At 29.7% G+C, this 22,682-nt stretch overlaps 1 protein-coding gene and 1 pseudogene across 1 annotated transcript; both read right to left on the bottom strand.

Moving 5' to 3' along the window:
• Positions 1-5,609: 5,609 nt before the first annotated feature.
• LOC124840022 (protein FLOWERING LOCUS T 1-like) lies at positions 5,610-8,250 on the bottom strand. Its single transcript, XM_047315998.2, has 4 exons — positions 7,996-8,250; positions 7,835-7,896; positions 6,143-6,183; positions 5,610-6,049 (listed from the first exon to the last, which is right to left on the bottom strand). The coding sequence occupies exons 1-4, from the start codon at positions 8,194-8,196 to the stop codon at positions 5,820-5,822; spliced, it is 534 nt and encodes a 177-aa protein (XP_047171954.1). The 5' UTR covers positions 8,197-8,250; the 3' UTR covers positions 5,610-5,819.
• Positions 8,233-12,570, bottom strand: LOC124840017 (protein SAR DEFICIENT 4-like; annotated as a pseudogene).
• Positions 12,571-22,682: the final 10,112 nt, after the last annotated feature.

Raw genomic sequence — 22,682 nt, 5'->3', positions numbered from 1 at the left:
AATATTTTAAAAGTGATAAATTTGTCTCATTTATGTTTCTAAATTTCCGATTACATTAGTAACGTCCAAATGATTTCCTATTAAAATTAGGGTTAAATATGTTTTTAGTCCCTAAACTATTGGTCATTTTTGTTTTTCATCCCTCTTTCAAAGTTAGTAAGATACAATTTGGTCCTTATTCTTTTCGAAACGTTCGTTTTAGTCCTCGGAATTTTGGTTTTAGTCCTCATTTGTTGCTAGAGGACCAAATTTTTAAACAGTATTTAGTTTTCGAGGACTAAAACGAACGTTTCGAAAAGAATGAGGACCAAATTGTATCTTACTTTGAAAGAGGGACGAAAACCAGAAACGGCCAATAATTTAGGGACTAAAAATATATTTAACCCTTAAAATTATAATTAAATTAAAATAATTCTATTTGTTTATTTATAAGTTTGAGAATTATAATTTAGGATAAAAATAATTAACAAGGTTTACATAAAGTTTTTATCTACTTATAAACTAAACTTATCTGTAGCTTAATTGATGTGAAACTTTCAAACAAACATGTAATTTTGTAGAAAATTTGTTGTGACGATAAGAATTGAAGTATATCGCAGGTGTTATAACGATGTTCGTGGTTGGGAAAGGGAGAGAATTGTGAATTGAAAGCACAGGAAGAAAACAAAGGTTCCTTGAGAGCAGAGATCTTCCCACGACACGACACCCATGATATCTGAAATGCTTGTTCGTATGGGTCCATTGCCAACTTTATTAAAGCTCTCAAAAACATTCTCAGTGGTTCACCTCCCTTCACCTATGTTATCTCAAAGAATATAACTAAATATCTCACTGCCATCAGATTCTCCAGAAAGTTCACGATTGTGAATGTTTCTTCCCTTATGCGTTTTCACCATTCACGTGTACACCTTCCTTTTCTGTTTCCACACACCACCAATTTTTCTTACGAATAATCATCCACCAATGATGATATAATAATACACTTTTATATCCATTTAATACGGATAAAATAATTATAAAAAATATTTTTTTTATATTTTAAAAAGATTTATGTGTATTAAAATATATTTTTTTATTTTTTTTTTATATCTTCTATTCAGTCAACCTAAGATAAGAATATTAGTGTGATTAATTATCATCACTAATTAAAAATCCGTTTAAGAAGTCTAACATCTAGTTTGCACTTTGCACATTCATATTCGCAACTTTTCTGTGTTGACTTAACCATCAGGCATCTTTGCGTGCGCGACCACATACATAGTAATGTGTGGATCAAACACCATATTCCCATTCCTCGCTTTCTCTACACACAGGACCAAACATCCACGTACTAAAGTGATACTATTATCTAATATACTTCATTTTTTTTTAATTTCTCAATTCTTCACGTTCTTTTAGTCTTTTCAACTAAGATTTGTTTTTCAGCGTCTTAAATATAAAGTTAAAACGATGATCTCTTAAATTCAGAAAAAACAACGTCTAAATCAAAACTGAATATGAATTGTTTGTTAAAGTTAAGTAAAAATAATAAATAAATATCCGTAAAATCTATAACAACCATCTTTTTTTATTATATAGAGGATCGTGGTCTACATATATAAACACACATATCATTCCAATTTCTTTCTCTTTGTCTTCATCAAAGAGAAAATTTATAAAATATTAAAAGTATTCTAAAAAAAGAAATATCAGAAATCAACATTATTCATTTATTATTCTTAAGTACACTTCCATTTTTATTCAAAAGGAATTTTATTCAAAAGGAAATTGAGAACTGCTTAAAAAAAAGGGATTTATGGCCTATTATAGATACTTATGAAATTATAAATATCATATACATATATTTTCTAACATTGATAATATTTTAAGACAAATTTGTCTGTTATTTTAAATTTTAAAAATTTAGTAAAAGTAAAAGGAACTTGTATTACAGTCTGGTATGTAAACTTTGATCTGTTCAAAATTTTATTTTTAAAAATGTGAAACCAATAAGTATAAGAAAAAGCTACATTTATGGTCAAGGATAACAATTTTTCAAACCACTATTATTGATAGATAAGAAGATTGAGGGAAATAAACAATATTTAAAATGGTGTTAAACTCCTCTTTTTTAAAATGAAACATGTGTTAGCTATGTCAATCAATTTTCAACAATTTCTACTTTAAAAAAATGTTTCGAGATTAAACTGCTACAAAAACAAATTTTAAATTTGGATGACAAATTTAAAATAAAAAAGAATAAAAATTTATTTTTAAAATTGAAGAATTTAAAGTGTGAATTTTTCATTTAAGGACTAAAAATTTACTTCTGAATTGGGTGCTACAATAAATTTTGGACTACAAAGATTTAAGTAAAAAAAAAAAGTAAAAAAGTTACTATATTTAGTAATGTCTAACCATTCAAGTCAGTAAGTGTAATATGATAGTAGTTAGAACTAAAATAAATTGCTAAAATTTGTGAAAACAAATTTAATTTTAAAGACTAAAAAAGTATTCAAATTTAAATATATATATATATATATATATATATATATATATATATATATATTTAAACCTTATTTTCTTTTGATTTGAAAAACTTTGCAACAAACATCTTTCTTCAAAATTAACTTTCAGATTCCTTTCTTTATAAAGTAGGTTTTCTTAGAGAAGTTGACTAAAGTAGCTTTTGAAAGTAAGTGACATTCGTTGATATCTCAGCCAGCCCAATTCTATCAATATTAATATCACATTTACATATCAAATTAGTAAATAATATTAGTAAACAATTTTCCCATCTGTTTCGTAAAAAAGACAAATAATTTTGCTAAAATAATCTACGGGAAAGATGTAGTAATTAACATATTTCACATAATTTTTTATATAATATCACTTAGATACAATACAAATCAGAGAGAGATCTAAAAATTCAAGAGAAAAGATCGAAAGAAAATAAAATTTAATATAAAATATATAATTTATATATAAATTTAAATACTTTTGTTTTAATATATATATTGTATTTTTTTTTTAAAGAGGAAGGGCTTGGGTTCATGTCTGTCTTTCTCTGAATCCGTCCCTATACAAATAATATCATAGAGTATTTCCTTTTTCTTCAACACCAATCCAAATTCTATATACTAATAAGAATATATGAGCTAGGTACATATTCACCTTTTACAATGATAATAAAATGATATTATTATTGTTATTATTATTATATTTATAAAATTAAATATAATTAATTTTTATCGTTTAATTATATATAATTTTTATTTATTTTGTAGGCACTTTTATAATTGAAAAAAAAAATTTAAAATGACCAAATAAAAAAATGATTAAATTCAAAGAAACTTTACTCAAATGATAAAACTAGTAAACTAATTATTTAATTAAAACGCTTTTATTTAAAATAAAATTAAAAAAAAACGTAGATACTAAAAAGAAAACTCTCTTTGTATATATATATATATATATATATATATATATATATATATGTATGTATGTATATAAATATATATTAAAACAAAATCTTCAAAGCTTAAGAGGACTACATTTGCATCATGTTGGGTTGTAAAATACTTTATCCCAATGTTGGGCCTACATATATCTACATTTGGGCTTAGTACTACTAGTCCATTAGGGCAGTTGCTCCCTCCACCATCACGTAATACTCCATGCACCTCCCCGCTTTTCATATATTCCAAAAATACCCCACAGTTACTATTTAACTTGATTAAATTTTTTTAAAACCCTAAATTTGTCCTACACCCCACCTTTCACTTTCACTTTTTTGCGGCGGTGCGACGGTTCGAGTAAGCGAGGCGAGAGGTTAGTACTTTTTACATGTTTGCATCCACCGTCCGCCTAACAATGGAGTCCCAAAGTTGCATCCACCGTCCATTCTCATTACCCCTTGACAGTAAGTATTCTCGTGATTATTCTTTTGTACGTTTATGTTCATAACTACCACTGCAGTGCCCTTTTTTCTTCTTCACAACTTTCATCATATCATACCAAATTTCACACATCAAAATATAAATATAATTGTAAGCAAATTTAATTTAACTTGTTTTTATCTGTTTTATCTTCACTATTTTCACACGATAACTTTTTGTTGCGTTCCACATCACACGTGTTAACGAAACGTGTGAGGGCAATGATAGAAGAAACTTTTCTCGGGACTTTGGACAGAGGTCATCTCTTATTTTTCTTTGTTTAAGAAGTGTTGGAGCAAAGGAAAAATTATTCTATTTGGATTATTTCATTTTGTATCGATAATGCGTTTTTCAAAATTTTATTTTGAGATATGTGATCCATTTATTGTTTTCTTATTAAGAATTTAGTACTGAGTTAAATTATGTTTAATAGTTTTCATGAATGTGGATGTGTAGAAGAAGAAGAAAGTGAAAAATGGGAGATAGACAGTGAATCTGAAATGAAATGGACTGGATATGTATATTACTGGTGAGAAGGAACATTCCCTTTAACCTCTCAAGCAATAAGAACAAAGTGAAGCCAAAAAGTGGAGTTTTCGTTTTCCATTTTTCACAGAAAGACACCATTGCTATGCCACGTGCAGAAAGACACCATTTCATTAATGATGTCAACATCCATCAGGTTTCCCACATTCTTTCTCTTACCAAACGCATGCTGACATCCGTTGCACAATATTAAAAATATAAACCAATAAAAATAACTAAAAAAATATAAATACAAAAATATAAAAACAACTAATAATTAAAACACTGAAACACATCGTCAATCCACTCTTCAACGAATCCTCATATTCATTCAAGCATCTTGATATCCGTTGCACACAATTACAGATATTGACATCCGTTTCATTTATCCACGCCTGTTTTTGTCGCTCTACTTAATTAACCCGCTGCACGACCTTCAACCACCTTCAACAACCAATGCACTACCACCTTCAACAACTACCACTGCACCACACCTGAAGCTTTCCATCTCCAACAAAACACACCAAGGAGAAGAGAAACACACAGGGAGGAGAGGAGAAGCAGAGAATTTGAGCTCAAACATCAAATACGTGGGGGTACAGAGTCTATATACCGGTGGGGACGGATGTAAATATTAGTGAAAAATAATTGAAAGTTAAAAAATGTTTACTGAAAAAATGAGGGATAAAATTGGAATAGGATGGTGCAAGCAGAGTTCTGTGGTGGTGGAGGGAGCAACCTCCCTCCATTAGACATTTCTATTGAATCGTGCAACTTCGCCAATGAAACATGAAAAAAATATATAAAGTGCTTCTCCCAGTACTCCTACATTTTCTTAAAATGTCAAAAAAATTTCTTACATTTCAAAAAAGTTCTACAATTCACTTTTTTTCTTTCAGTGAATTTCATATCTGTTAAAATAATTTTCAAGTCTTTAATAAATTTTAAAATTTATTAAAGTTTTCGGAAAATCTTTCAATAAATTTTGAAATTCATTAAAAGAAAATGTTACTTTTGAAATGTGAAAGTAGATGGAAAAATGTGGAGAGGTACAGGAAATAAATACTCAAAATATATTAGGTGAGGGTGATAGGTATTTTTTTTATTTTCTATTTTAATCAATGACTTACACTTAATATTGAATTTTGGGTTATTCTGAGTTGGATGTGTCAGAAAGAAGTGAAATACTAATAAATGTGCATTGTTTAACACATAAAATACATAATCAACTTTATTTATGAAAATCTCATTCTTTTTTATAACCTAAGTTCTAAGCACTTAAAAATCACCATCAAACATGTTATTTAAGACGAAACATAGACTCGTAATAGTACATAAATATTCCCCTTTGATTATATATATATATATATAATATATTTATAAGATGAGCCTCCTTCCGCCAGAACCAGATTGACGCTGGCAATTGAAATAGACAGCAGCAACTGGTGATCCAAGATTGTAATATTCGGCGAAATCTCTGGTGATGAAATTTTGACGCCACCCAGGAGCATGTATGGATTGTCTACCAGGTTGTTTAAACAACACGAACACTAAACGATGAATCCCTGATGTCGGCCTTGGACTTTCATAGCTCACAATCTCTTCTCCTGTCAATTTAATATATATCATGCTTACTAAAACATTATTACCACCTTTTCTCTCTTACTACAAACAAAAACTGGAAAAAAAAGCTAACGTACCAAAGTTTGACCCTGTTGTCGCTGGAATGTTGATTACCAACCTAAAAATCCATCCAAGAAAAACAAACGGCGTTTTATATTAATTCTAAGATAATCGTAATTATAACTTACTAATTATTTTAAAAAAATTCATGTACCCTAACAAACACAAAGATTTGATAGCATACATCCATTTTTTTTTAACTTTAGCAAGTTATAGCTTACGTATTTTAGAAGTATGCTAGCAATTTAAATTATGTATTTAATGGTAATTTTTTAACATAATGTAAAATATTGTAATAAATAGAATAGTTTTTATTTTATTTTTTAAGGATTAAAAGGTTTGTTTTCTGGCCTAATCTAGTCACTCTTAAGATACCAGGATTCTATACAATCTACTCTTTGTAGTTCAATTGGTTCTATATTCTGTGTATTTTCACCCGATCTTAAGTATGTCTTTGAGATTTACATTTTCTAAGAAAATATTGAAATCCTTCATCTCCCTTTTATTACAACCTGGAATAATTCTCTTTTTTTTAAAAAAAAAATTTGATAGCATTAAAATCTTCTACCATACACCGTACTCTATATATTATGGTCATTGTTCCTACTCGTAATTTTTTTTTTCATGTAGTCTTCTTTTCATTATAGTCACAAGAGGAATATACATTTACCACTGTTATTAATTGCTTTTTATCCCCCCATTTTCCTTCTAAGACAACAAAACTTTTTCTTTTCTAATTTTGATTTTAAAAGTGTGAACTTGCTTTTTACTCCATATGCCATATGTTAAGAAAGTATTATATTTCTTATTACAATAGTCATCCTTCCTTAAAGGAAACTTTCAATCACTCCTCTTTTAGAAAAATAACTTTCCTACAAAAGTATTTTACAGTGTAAAATAAATAAAACGTGTGTTGAAATCAAATAAAATAAAAATTATAACTTGTTAACAAAATGCTGAGTGTGTTTTTAATTGATTGATAGTATTTCAAATTATCAAAATTAAACTAAGAAGGTATATAAAGTGGCAAGTTATTTTAGTAACATAATTAGTGGAGTAAAATATATTACTTGAATTATAAAATTAAAAAAAAAAAAACTTATGGCGAGAGAGACGAATACCCAACCATGACCCATTGGGTCATGACATGACGGACCCCTTTCTTTATCCATTGTATTTTTTTTTTCATTCTCCACCCTATGATCCATGTTGAAAAAAATCAAAATTATAATTTCAAATATCAAATATATTCCAAAAATTTAGAAATTTTTTATTTTCAAATTAAATAATTGGAATTATGCTTTTCAATTATGAAATATATTTTTAAATTGTATAATAAAAAAAAGTTGAAACCTCGTAGATAATTTGATATTTTTTCAGCTTTATATATATATATATATATATATATATATATATATATATATATATATATATATATATATATATATATAGAGGTTTAAGAAGAAAGTTTGAGGTGCTTAAAAGGAAGCTCCTCAGAATATAAGAACCCTAAAAGCCCACTCCCCTAAGCACGTGCACATGCTGCTGTGAACAAGGTTCTGGTGTTCCATGGATTCAGCTACCAACAGATAAAAAACGAAGACAGACGATACAATTATGCAGAAAATTGAATATCTCATTACATTTGAACACTATCTATCTATGAAATATAGTGATTCAGATAACAATTGCATTGAGAAGTTAATTACCAGTGAAGATATTCCCTCATAGTTGGGTTACTTGGGCTGGGTGCATCAGGGTCCACCATGACCTACAACATGAGTATACGCATGATTTACCATAATCCACAAACATCATAATCAAGAACATGACATGTTTGGTTTTTTGTTTGGTAAGTAAGAGGTCGTACCAAAGTGTAAAGGGTCCTGAGATCATCTCCACCAACCTCAACTCTCGGATGGGAGATTATTTGGGAGGGTTTGAGCTCACCACTGTTGATGACTTCTTTGTTATGGTTGTAGACAACTCTCATAGGGATGGAACATGCAAATGGTTCCACAACATCTCCTATTATACGTCCAACAACAAGAGGGTTCGTTGTTCCACGCATGATTTCAATGTTATATGCTTTTCTTTTCTCACTTTCCTAATTCAAACCATGGACATGGCTTCCCTTTATATATGCTTTTGCGTCAGCTTTTCCAACTGCTGTAACATCATCAGATTCTGAATTTGTTCTTTTCATTTTATTCAGTCAGGACAAACAAACTAGGAACCACAGAGAAATCAGTGTGAATCAAAAACTACACTTGATTGGTTGTTATGTGTTCCTGCAATACCTGTCAGTAGTTGTTATAAAATTTTGATCAAGTTTAAGAATAAATTCCTCAGATATATCAGTTCTATTCAAATTCAAATTTTTATTGTTTACCTGTAGAAACATTCTTACAGTGTTTAAAGCGTTTAAAGAGTCACTTTTCTAGCTAGTGTATATGTTTGAGAAAAAAAAAAAGACTTAAATTTTTCTGCTAAAATAATAATTTATTTAATACAATAAATTGGTCGAGTTATGAATCATTAGAAGATTATTATACTGCATAATAATGTTTCTGTAATGCAGTACAATGTGTGTATTTAAGAAGGTATATTATTCTGAATGAGATATAAAAGAACAGAATAATTTTCTATCAATAAATAAAGATAAATGCGATGGACACTAACTACATTAACATACATTTGCATTGAACTGCCAAAAAAATTAAAACATTAGTTGAAACTGTGAGTAAAGCTTTTATTAGTACATCTAACAGGATTAATGGAATCATAATCAACATATAAATAAGAGCAGTATTTGAGGAAAAATAAAACCAATTTAAAATATATGTGTGAGTCTAAATTTCATTTTATAAATTAATTTTGTAAAATTGAATTAAATTTAAAATTAAATATTTAATACTAAAATTTAGAAATTTTGACTTAAATAGATTAAAGTGATGTATTGGATATAAATTTTGCTATATATTTGAAAAAAAAATGCTTTTATAAAAAGATCATGATACTCAATATGATTTATCTGATTTTGTAATTTTGAGAAAAATAGTCAATATTTAGTATAAGATATTCTGTAATTATTTATTATGTTATTTTATAATTATAATATAATTAATGTTTAAGACTATGTATAATTTTTTTTCAAACAAATAAAAATAGGTGATTTTTTTTATTTGGAATAATTCTTATTTTTTAGATAAATTACCCCATAATTATTATTTTTATAAAAGCATAAGAGATCAATGTCATATTTAGTAAATATTTTTTTATAACTTGTAGGCATTCTGCAGGTATTTAAAACTACAAATTTCGATTAATCCTTTTTAAGAAAAATTTCAAAGAATTTTACTTGACTGTTTTCGTAGAGCATATAAATAGCACGCCCATAATTATCTTATTCAGAGTTTTGTAGACTTACTGACTATTTCCTTTTGTATCACTTAAGATACTTTTATTTTCTGTCATATACATTATATATTTTTTCTTAGTTAAAAATTCTTATAGTTATTCATGTGCACAACTTGATAAATTAACAATAAATTTTCAATTAAATCAATAAATGAGTCTCTATTCAGTTATTTTGATAACGGGTTTTAATTTATATTATAAAATTACCATATAATTATAATTAATCAGCCTAAGAGCGTGAGTGAAAATAAGTGGATTTACGGAAATAGTAAGAAGAACATGAAGTTAAAAAGATTTGGAAAGTATTTTAAACACAGTACTATATATAACTCTATATTATTTTACATATTTTATATATTATTCTTATAATTGGTACTGAAAAAAATAATTTACATTTTCAAAGAATATAACACTGAAAATCCTTTTATATACTTTACATATTTTTCTCATTATTATAAATATTGAGATATCATAAATCATATATTCTCCACTGAGTTTGTTCTCACTCGATCATTTTCTCTCAATATAGTGTATATGCAATGAAATAAGTTATTGTCGATATATAAAGAGAGAATATAGAACAAAAAATTGTTCACAATAAAGTATTGGATTCTTTCACCTTTTGAATCTTCCTATCAAATTTAGCAATTGAGTTTCATGACCTCAGAATATTGCCATAATCGAAATTATCCCATTGTCTGAGTTTTGAGATCATTTTCAAAATAACTAATGCATTATTTGACATTCTTTCTTCAATGCTGCCTATTTTTGTTTCATAAGTGACTTTGATTTTTCTAATCCATCTTTATCTCTACCACTATCTTAGAATGTTATAACTGAGATTCGTTCATTGTTGAATTCAACTATATATTATCCATTTCATTATTCAAGTTTGTTGGTTTCAAAAGCACAAGTCAAAAATTGAATCAATTATTTAATTTTAGCTAAAATAATATTTTAATGTTGTTAGAGTTTGTAAAATATATTTTTCTTATTAATAGAGCTTTTTCTCTTCCTTCTTTTTTATATACAAGTAATGTTTTTTTTCAACGAAGGATTTACGTGAGAAAAATACAAAAAGTGAATAGGTTAGAAATTCAATTCACATAAAAAAAATTAACACTATATTCACTCTTAAAATTTGAAATATATATATATATATATATATATATATATATATTATTTATTTCTTGATACAAATGTTCACTTCAAGTAATCTTTTTCATTATTGTTTGGATACTCCAATCGATCATGTGTATTTGCTAAAGATACTTCGATCGAGTGTATGAGACTCTTTGAGATTATGGACCAATTCTTGGTCGTAGTGCCATTAAGAAGTGGTTCATGGCCATTCAGACTGAGATTTTGGTTGTGCAAGGACATCTCTCTAACCTCTCAATGAAGGACCGAAGAGACTCATCATTTTCTTAACGAGAGAGATTAACGTTAGTTCATGTGGTTTTCACGTTGCAAATTAAGCTCTGAATTTTGCTTGGATGGTTGCAAAGCAGTTTATGGAGTTGGCCGACAACGTAGAAAACCAAGCTAGAGCTTCGCCCTTCAGCGAGGTGGAAAAAACCTGACACCATATGGCACCACTCATGATGTATAACACATCTGGTTCGTGAAACATTAGTGAAAAAGTGGAATCTATGACAACTTATTATGATAGGTGTAGTCCACCTGTCATATTTATTGATGACATTTCCGTAATAAAAGTAATAGTTATTATGTCTAGTAAGAGGAGACTTGTAATAATAAGTTAACCAATGATATTTTCATAATAAAAGTAACACTTATTATGACTGGTGAAAGGAGGCTTGTCATAATAAGTGAAAAGGGAAAACTTATTATGATAGGTGTAGTGGACCAGTCATAGTAAGTGAGACGCGGTGGTAAAATTGAAATTATGTTCAAAATTTATTATGACATGTTTAGCAAGACTTTATCATGAATATTAGTTCAACACTTGTCATAGTATGTCTAAATCCATAATTTTTATATTGTTTGAGTACCATTCCAATACCCTCAAATCTCATCTTTTTGATGGCCCATCTCTCAAAAGCCCCCACAAGCTCCCTTGCATCAACTATTGTGGCCTCATTGTCAACGAACATCATTCCTCTCCTTATGGCGTCGTCATCACATTCCATCATCAAAGGCTTGAAGGAACCCACCAAATCCAAATGATGAACCTCTCACCCTTCACAATGGCTTTCTCGGAATTCATGGCATAACTCAGAATGTCCCTCAATCCGAAAACCTCGTCCAAACACCCATAACCCTCAAAACTCACCCAACAAACTCCTCATTTTTCTTAAGTTTGTTAAAGTGGTTGCATTTTCCATAGTTATGTTCCAGATGGCGACTTTTCTCAAACTGAGTATAGCGAAAAGATAGGCTTTAATCAAGTGCGGTACTAGGGCACCTGAACCAACCATCATCAGAACCTGACTCTCTTGTTTGGCTAAGTATTTGGAAAGATATGCATGAGGTTCAGTAAAATATGAGTTCGGTTGAATCCATCGTATTTAGGGTTTGGCCGATGGTGGAAATAAAAAGGACATAACTTCCCTGTCGGGTAAGTTTAGTGGAACCCATGGAAGCCAGGGTTTGACGCCAACATAAGGGAGAGACGGGGAAGAGGACCAACAAGGCATGTGGAGAAGGGAGGAAGAATAAGAGAAAGGGTAATGTTGGTGAATTGTGGTTTGGAGAATGGTTGAGGCTTGAGGGAATGCAGATCAAAAGAGGTTTATCAGAGTAAGTTGGGTGACGATACTGCATAAGCTATTTACAGATATGAATATCGGAGAAGAAGATGCATGGGGATGGCAAACCAAACTTACTATGATAAGTTTTCAATAATGTGTCATAGTAAGTTGAACTTATTATGACTATTACTTGTAATATTTATCATAGTAAGCTTGTTTTTTCTATCATAAAAAGTTATGTGTATAGTAATAAGATTCAAATATGCTCGTTCGGGGTCTGTAGATCCATCGAATTTATCTAAAGTCGGCATTGTCCAATTATTGGGCAGATGTGCTTCTATGATCCCACAACAAACTGCAATAGATTGACAATGTTGATAGTTGCGACAAAATGACGATGGTCCTTGCTCGTGGCAAAGCTATTGGCTTGGACCGTTCGATTTGGTTCCTCTCGGAGTTGCTTGCCTGACCTTCAATGATTCGGGGTGGACATGACATTTTCCCTCCTTCTCTTGTCGAATGATTTCATTCTTGATGCTTAACATTCGTATCTCCTCCTCATACTTCCTTAGCATCTCATCTCTCATCACTTCCATCGGGTCCATCTGGTTGTTTACATATTCCTCTTGTTCGGATGTACGAAGTCGAGTGTTCATTTCAAGCAATCTTTCTCTCTAGCTTCCTTTTTTGTTATTCGAATACTCCAACCGATTAGGTGTACCTACTAAAAATACTCGAATGCTTAAGTCAGTTCGGTATTCAATTAGTTTAGCAATTAATTTTGTAATAAATGTGTCATAAAAGTCTCAACAATCATAACTTTTACCTAAATTTGTAGGTTTTTTATGGTCTTTTGATTAGAGTCAACCTAATCATGTCTCAATTCTATTAAACTTGATTATTGATATGTTTAACTTAACTGGATTGTTAACTGAATCTAATCGACATAAATCAATTTTATCTCAACTTGAGCAATTGGTTTGATGTAATTTAGTCAAATGTAAAATACTAACGATTTTTTTTTCATCTATAAAATTGTGCTTATAATATGATATATATATATTTTAGTCAATGCTTTCAATTTTGATAGAACTAATACATCTTTTAATGAAGGATTTACGTAAAAACACAATAAAAAAAACAAATAAAACATAAATTCAATCCAGAAAAAAAAATTAATATCTAACTTAATATTAAAGTAACAAGTTTATGAGTTTCTTTTATATTTTGCTTAATTTTTTTATTCAATATAAAATTTATATTCACTTTTAAATTTTTAATTATATATATATATATATATATATATATATATATATATATATATATATATATATATATATATATATAGACACATGTATGTATATATATAAACCTTCAAAGAACTTATGTTTGTATTAGCTAGTCAATATCTATATGTACAACATTTTTTATTCTTATTTTACAAGTGTGTGGGTAAAATGCTTATTATATTGTTTGTATGGTGCTGTAGGAGCCCAAGCCCTCGTAGAAAAAGGAATTTTGTTGAATAGAAGTTATTGTTTTATTTATGAATATCCGAAGCATAGTATGATGGCCCACTTAAAGAGAGAATTTCCTTATTCTAGATGTGTGGAGTTGAGCAGATATGAAAGTAGATGATAAAATTCTTCAATGATTCGATTATTCAAAATGTGCAATTGTCAGAATATGTCCACTCATAACAACGAACAAAAATCAGGAATCATAATTTTTATTAAATATTATATTGTGCATAATTGTAACATCCCAAAAATACAATAATAACCATATAATAGAAATAATTACATTTAATAATATCTCAGTTCAGTCTTACACTAATCAACGAACGGTTCCAGCCGAACGGCCTTTCATAAGCTACAAACTTAACCTGTACCTGATAAGAGGAAACATGACCGAACGGTTTACAAAGGCCAAATATCGAACGGTCACATAAAACAAAAGAGAGGAGGTAACCGAACGATCACCTCACAAAAAGACTACTATCTACAAGCCGAACGTTCCTATTGTCCGGTCTTTACCTCCACTTCTATTAAATTTTCTTCTTCCAGCGCGTCTCCTTCTGCTCACATCCACACGGATGATCATTGCAACGACAAGACAGACGTACAAGGACGAGACAACACAATAAAAACACAGGGTAAGCTTATGTAATTTAATTCATGCATCAACATATATTTTAAACAATCCAACACACAAGAGAATTTCAACATACGTATCATACCAAGCCTAACACTAGACTGACTGTCCGGACTATATGAATTCTGTGTAGCTACGACGTTCGTGCACCCGGGTGATGTAGTAACTGGAATACTCTCATCAGCTGCCACCCGAGGTTAGTCCTATCTGTCCAAAGTACCCCTAAGGACTAGGACCTCCTGCCGTTCCCACACATGACCTACCCTCCTCTACGTGAGGACGAGTACTCACGGAACATCAGGATGAATCGACAGCTTAGCATTACCACAATCATACTTTACCAATTCCAAATCTTCACTCATGAGTCGTTCCTCCCCAGAACGCTCGTTCATATTTCACATCATTTCATCAGTCTCATATACTCTTCATCATTTATTACCCATCATTTTAATTTCATCTTTATTACAATTTCTGATAACTTCAAATACCGAACGTTCAGTCCTCACTCAGAACGAGGATTGAACACTAAGAACGAGACCAAGAAGTCGCCCGTTCCAGACTTGAATAAGACTAAAAGGGTTATTAATAGATTTAGGAATAAACCAAGTACAATCATATACCATATGACGAACGTTATTTACAACGTGAATCAGTTGAATGAACTGACTCTCGTGAGTTCAAACCCATACTCAAACTATAAATCAAGTACAGGACTCTAGGCCGGATCCCATGAAAGTAGACACGTCAAAACGTTAAATAACCATATTTAGAATCATTCATATACAGAAACCGAATGCTAGTCAATGATCGAACACGGTAAAGAAAATTATACTGAAATTGGACGAACGCTATTTCATCAAGATTGATTATACAAGAAATGAGTACGAGCGCTTGGTATAAGACCGAGCACTACTCAGTACGAGCACTAGGTGTAAGACCGAGCACTAATAAACTTCTAATAAAAGGTTTGATAAATATATTAAGTTACTATTGAAGTGGTGTTTACGAACGACAATTATATACAATTACATATATATATATATATATATATATATATATATATATATATATATATATATATATATATATATATATATATTGGGTTTATCACAGACTTAGGCACAACTATGTTTGGTCGGACGCTCAAGCATAGTATTACCACACGAGGGCGCTCGTCCTACACTAGGATTCTCTCCAAATGAAAGAACCCCTTTTTAACTATGTTCACCAGGAAAACCGAACGGGCAATGACCGTTCAGTAACGAACGTACTTTATCATAGTGAAAATTTCATATCCATAATCCATTTACATGCAAACTCATTTCTTAACTTATAACTTCATAACTTCATAACTTTATAAAATTCATATCATACTAATAAATCATATTCCACATAAACAATCATATCAGCATTCATAATTCATATACATTTAATCACACAGCAACATGCATTCATTTTCAACGAACTTGCAAACGAACATACAATTAAATTAGATAAGCTTCCCTTACCTCTGAAAGTGAACGAACGTTCTACAGACCGCAACTCGGTTTGCCAAACTAAGATTCCTTCTACCTTCAACGCTCAACTACTCTTCGAACCAAAATCAAACAACATACCAAAAGGGTTCAGAATTAAACTAAGGACCCATGCAACCAGAACTTGGTTTGCATGTTCACAAGAACGAACGGCTAAGGGAAAGGAAACTTACCAGTTTCAAAACTCGAAACTGTTCGGTTCAAATTGAAGCTCGGGACGCCGGGAGTGCTCCTACGGTGCCTGAACGGTGATCGGAGAGGAGAAAAAGTGAGTTTTGGTAGAGAGAAGGGAGAGTTTCTAGAGAGAAGGAGGAGAAATGGAAGAGTTTGGGAAGAAGGGTGCATGCAGAGGAGAGTGGGACGGAAGTTTCAGAAACAATCATTTTCTTCCCACGTCCAAACGAGCGTCCGCTCTCCTGCCGACACCTGTCTTCCACTATCTGATTTTTGGATTCTCGTTTCTTGACACTTGGCGTCCGTTCAGAGGGATTTTGGGTACGTTTTAAATGAGGTCTGACAATAATTTATACGAAAAAGATATCATTAAATTGTAATTTATATCAATTTTTCTTAAAATTTAACCATAATAATAAGATGATTAATGATCTATAAACATCAGTTTTTTTTTTTGTATAATATTAGGTAAATATTACTACGGCTTAATTTGATCTCTTTGCAAAATTTTAAATCAAACTAAGTCAGCTATTCAGAAAATGAATATTATTGATTACTTTATAATTACATTAATTTCACATGTTATACTTTATATTTATGAATACTATGAGATTACTAGGAATGAAAATCTTTTTCTTTTTCTTTTATGAAAATGTAAAAGTTACGTAGTTGTAGTGGCGACTGTGACTATGATATTTATTTATGTGGAAGTAAGAAATAAAAGATAGAATTTTTATTATTCTAAATGCGTGGAGGCAAATGATAAATTTGTGAGTGATTCAAACATATTCTAAAATGTGCAAAGTATTTATTTTCAGAATATCTTCTTTTGGTTGTGCACTCCAAGAGCTAAAAGGTGGCAGAAAGTAAGAATCAGAATTTAATGTAATATTTTGCTTTTCTAAATCTGTATCTCTCAAACATATTCTTTTATTTTCCTATACATATTTTCTTTTTCTTTTTCACCACATCCCTCTCAAATATTCTCTTTATTAATATATGAGACAAATAACTTCATATAAAAAAATTCCAGCCTTGTAATTATATAAAAAATTTCCAACCCTGTAACATAACTGATCAAATAATTCATTTAAGTATAAGATATTTACATTAATATACATTAATAAACTTATTAAAAGAATTAGAGTTTAATTAGTTTAAACTCTATCAGTAGCATCATTTAGCAAATCGGTTAGCAAGTAACATGAATTAAACGATTAACTTTAAACAAGAATTAAGATTCATATGATTAATTTAAGTTAAAACATGATGTTGAATCGTAATAAGACTGACATTAATTCGAAAACTATCCAAAAATATATAAATATAAATTTGAAGTATGACAGTAAGTTTGTTAAAAGAACGGTTAGTCAATTTAAACTCTATTAGTTAGGATTATTTAGCAAATCGGTTAGTAAGTAACATGAATTAAACGATTAACTTTAAACAAGAATTAAGATTGATGATGATTAATTTAAGTTAAAAAATGATGTTGAATCGTAATTAGATTAATATTAATTCAAAAACTATCTAAAAATATATAAATACAAATTTGAAATATTACAGTAAGTTTGTTACCTTTAATACACTGAATAAATACATATTTTAAATTGATACAGATTAGTTACTTTAATAAAAAAACAAATAATTACCTGCAAGTAACTAAACGAACATAGTTTGAAAAATTGTTGAGCTTAACTCATAAATCGAAACAAATTGTATTAATATACAAATATTATGTTTAACAGGACATTATCTTTTTAATGTTTTTTAATTCTTATGATTAACTTGGATTAGTTTGGGATGAAATCCCTAACGAAATAATAAAATCAATTAATATGATTGATTGGGTAGTGATATATTTATTTACATATTATAAATAAAGTCAACGGAATCATTTAGGTTACCAAAACCTGGAAAGCACAGAGAGAGAAGGAAACAGCTATGTCAGTATCTTCCATAGAAGAATCTTTTAAAGTTTGGAGAAGACAATGCATCTTTCAAATTTTGAAATATTCGTTGCCCTTTTTCTTCCTAGGTTCCTTTTCAATCATCTTTCTTTCCTGCAAAATATTTTCTTTGGTTTTCCATGCTGATTAATCACCAGTTCAGAAAAAATATGAACGTGTCAAAATGCAGAAGAAGAATAATTATTGTACAGACAGCCCTTAAAATTTTTAATCTTTCCACCTTTGTCCTTCCCTCAATCTCATATCACCTCTCTTAAAAAAATTTTAAAACAAAACTCAATTTTAATGCCACATGTCATTACTCATTCAACTGAACATGCCACGTCACCAAATATTAAACGGTCGTTTGGTGAATTTGACGGTAGGCCTATAATTGAATCAAATTTACAATAATAGGGACCCAATTGATACGTTAAAAAAAAGTGACCTATTTAAGATTTCGGACAAAAATAGGAACTTCTGGTGAGATTAACCCTAAAAATATTGTACTTTTGAATGAGAAACATGTTTGGAAAAAACAAGTTTCGAAACTGAGATAAGATTATACTTAAAGTATGGCATAAAAGGAACATCATGTAAAATTATAGCAGTACAGCTTGATAACTCCTTTATATGTGGCTTTATTTTTAATACCATTTGGTAGATTCACGATTATGCTAGTAACATATTCATAAGAAATTTTTTTCCAAACTTATGCTAACATGATCAGTTGCCTAGAGTTAAGAATCCAAAGATACTACTTTGAATTTTGATGAGCAGTATATTAAGAAACTAATTACCTTGATCTGTGAAGCTTGAAGAGATGGTGCTAATCTGACTTACTTGAAGATTTGCATCAGTTTCATTTGATTGTTTTATCAAAGTCATCAAATCACCTCTAGTCTTTTCCTCACAAGGTCCACCTTCAAACACCTACATGTTTCAAACAACCGTTTTCCAAAAACATGTCCAATCCAAACCATATTTAACAAAGTAATTAACTAAACCTAATATGAATGCACTAACCTTGGTAACCCTCGTAGGAGGTGAGAAGAGGCAATGGTGGTTATGGAACGATAGCTCGGTCATGTAGCGACAACGATTTGAGATTTCACGAGTCCAACATCCTAAACATAGCTTCTTTAAGAGCTCGTGAATCTCCTCACCTCATCACTCTCACAAAGCCTTCATCGTCGTGATTCACATCACTGAATCGCATTTTGCGACTTTATTCGTCCTTGCTACAACCTTCTCCACTGAATTCACCAATTACATCCTCATTTTGGCACCAATCCAGCTGTTGAATCTTCCTTTTCCATCGAACACGCGACCTAAATCGCATTTCTCACTGAACAATCTTCCTATTTTTCACTCCTTTTCTAATCCTTTTCACTCCTGGAGTATTATCACGAACCGAGGGTTTTACAAGCGCGTTCCTCCTCTTTCGAGTTCTCTTGCTATGGTCCTTCATTGAATTCGATTGTCGTCTCATTGTTCACCACTTTTCTTACATTCCACTGCGTTTACTCATGGAGGAAGCTTCAAGGAGTCCAAACTACATTCGATTTGATCCACTCGGTCTTCTCCTTAGAGCATCTTCCATGAAGAAGGTTCTTCGTTGAGAGAGTAGAGGAAACGAAGTCAATAAAGTGAGGGAAGAGGGTTTCGTAAGACAAATACCTCATTATTTTTTTTAAATAATTCTTTTTCCAGATCCGTATGTAATTTCGGTAGGAAAGATTTACTTTCAATTACATACGAATTGGAGTCCATTACATATAGATTTAGTCTTTATGAGACTTTTCCACCACAATGTTCCTTACTTACATACAAATATTACATACAGATTATCGGTAAGTAAAAATTCGTATGTAATACCTACATTACATACGGATTAGAATCCGTATGTAAATATCGGTATGTAATTTCAGTTTTTCTTGTAGTGAATAAATCTGGGAGGTTGTTTCATGTAAATCTCTTCTTTCTCAGTGTAAATCTCTTCTTGTAAATCATTGTTGAGGAAGTATTGTTGACATCTAGTGGAAAAAGAGGTCATTGTTGGATAGTCACCACGGCTATAAATAAACTAACAAAAGTCATCTTTTTCATGAGAAAAAGCATATACATGTATATATATATATATATATATATATATATATATATATGGAAGGGTCAAACGCAATGGTAATAAAAAAGAGGTCAAAAGAGACGACATTGGAAGAATCCATAGATGAACAGGAGAGAAAAACCATAAAAATCCAAGATTCTCCAATCAAGGCACCTGAAAAAGGAAAAAGAGCAACCTCAATGCTATGAATAGCTGCCTGAGAGGAGATAGGACATGCGACAACGCATGATGAACCTGAAAAAGGAAAATGAGCAAATTCACAACGTATGAATTGCTACTAGACATGCCACCATGCACAACGAAAAAGGGAGCAAATTCACAACTTCAATAGATGCTTAGAGTGCATAGGAGATCTGATGAAGGTGTCGTTGATGGCATGGTCGTCGCATGGCCGAGAGAATAAAACCTATGTGATCATCGGTCGAAACTAGAAGTCTGGTACTGACTGTAGTAGACGATGGCGCTGCCAACAACGATGGGTGTAATGATAGAGAAAAGAGAAATTGTTTTCCCAAAGAACCTTAAACTCTAGATATCATGTTGAGGATAGTGAAAACTATGTATGTAATTAATCTCCTTTATGTTGAGTATAAGTCCTCTATTTATAATAGAAGAAATATAAGTTAAGCCCAAAATACAAATAAAAAATAATAACAAACTAACTAAAAATAAAAAACTAATACTTTGTATTACATTATTATATTAGAAAGACGTAAATATATATTAATATTATAATTTAAATAATTTATATTTAAAATTTAACTTAAAATTATTAATTATAAAATTAATATAAAAAGTAATAATTTTTTTAATTAATTTATTTAAATATATCAATTGATCAATTAAATACTTAAAGAATATTTACACCATTAGATATATTTTTAACATATATATAATAATAATTAAAATATTAAAGAATTAACGGAATCTAGACTTTTAGCCCTTTGTGGCTCAATGGATCAGAAGAGGGGATTTCTTTCTGAATCCATGTTTTCTTCCTGCACACTATAATCTTGTAGTCTTAGTAAAATGACTTCGTAATCCTTTATTAAAAAATTATTTAAAATTTTAATTTTATTTCAGGTTTTCCATTGGGTAAGAAACCCACCCCTTGACTTGCATTAACTAAATTTTATTTTAGATTATATAATTTATAATGTAAAATTATATTATAAACTTTAAAAATATATTATTCTAAATATAAATTTTTATTACGAATTCTAAAATATAATTTATATTTTTAAATTGTTTTTTAAATTTACATTACAAATTGTATATCAAGAATGTAAATATAATCCAAAATATAATTTACATTTTGAATTATTTTTCAAGTTCAAATTTATATTATAAATTATATAATTTATAATGTAAATTTGTTTATTAATTGTATAATCTAAAATTTAAATTTATACTACAAATATAAATATAAATTTCAAATTGTACAATCTAAAATATATAAAATTAATAATTTTTATTTTTAAATTATGTAATCCAAAATATCTACAAAAACTATCCGAAACTATAATTAAAACACACAAAAAATAATCTTATATTATGTCTTTCTATTAATTTCAGAAGGGGTATAATTGAAGATTTAGAAAATATAAAGTGTTAAAAGAAAACATGGGATGCAGGAAGACATTCCCCCAGATACCACGTTGATCTTTTCTATACAAAATTGTATTTGTCTTATTTAAATTGAGTTTATATTAAACCTCATTTGTAATTTTTTGTTTTAGAATAAACAATTATTCCTTTTATGCTTTCAGTAAAATGATATACAAACTTATTCTTATTTTCTGAATAAGCATTCATTCCTCATGTTTTTAGTAACTCCACTCATTTAACTTGTATTTAAAAAAAATGTCACTCAACTTTCTTACTTGTTTTAAAATACTACATTAACTAAAAAATTATAAAATGAAAATTTAAAAATTAAATAGTTTTTGTAAACAAACAAATTGAATGGTTTCAATATAATAAGGTGTGCGTCATCTTTATTAAAATATTAAAATATTAGGGAGATGAAGGTCATTTATCCAAAAACATAATATGAATTTAAAAAGTAGAGAAAGTTTGAAGGTTCATCAAAAAGATCTTATGAATAAGCTCAAGCCGTCACAAGCTCATAACAATGTTACTTCATACATTCTGCTATGACCATCGCTAACAGACGAATTTCCACCTTAATAAAATCAAATACAAGTTCTCTATTGTATACATCGTTCTGACGAACCCAAAATGTTAACTACGCCCACTCATCAGATCAAGCTAACAAACAGAAACCATTCCTTAATTACTAATAATGATTTGGTATTCGTGAGCACATCCAATACGATAGTAAGAACAAAAGGGTAAATCATAATTTTCATATCAATTCGATTGATTTCCACAGAAGCATCAGACACGTCAAACCACACTACGACATAAGTAGCCAAACTATAACTCATCAAGGTAAAGAGATTTGAAATTTTCAGGATGGG

The sequence above is a fragment of the Vigna umbellata genome, chromosome 4 (genome assembly GCF_029865625.1).
Source record: "Vigna umbellata cultivar VRB3 chromosome 4, Vumbellata_1.0, whole genome shotgun sequence".
NCBI lineage: Eukaryota > Viridiplantae > Streptophyta > Magnoliopsida > Fabales > Fabaceae > Vigna > Vigna umbellata.
This window is presented reverse-complemented; position numbering and strand designations above follow the sequence as displayed.

Bases quoted from the DNA above. Each gene is read 5' to 3' on its own strand.
- LOC124840022 (XM_047315998.2), bottom strand. From the start codon at position 8,196: ATGCGTGGAACAACGAACCCTCTTGTTGTTGGACGTATAATAGGAGAT. The intron at 6,184-7,834 runs GTAATTAACTTC...ATGGATTTTTAG, and splicing joins ATGAGGGAATATCTTCACTG to GTTGGTAATCAACATTCCAG. The intron at 6,050-6,142 runs GTACGTTAGCTT...TTAAATTGACAG, and splicing joins GACAACAGGGTCAAACTTTG to GAGAAGAGATTGTGAGCTAT.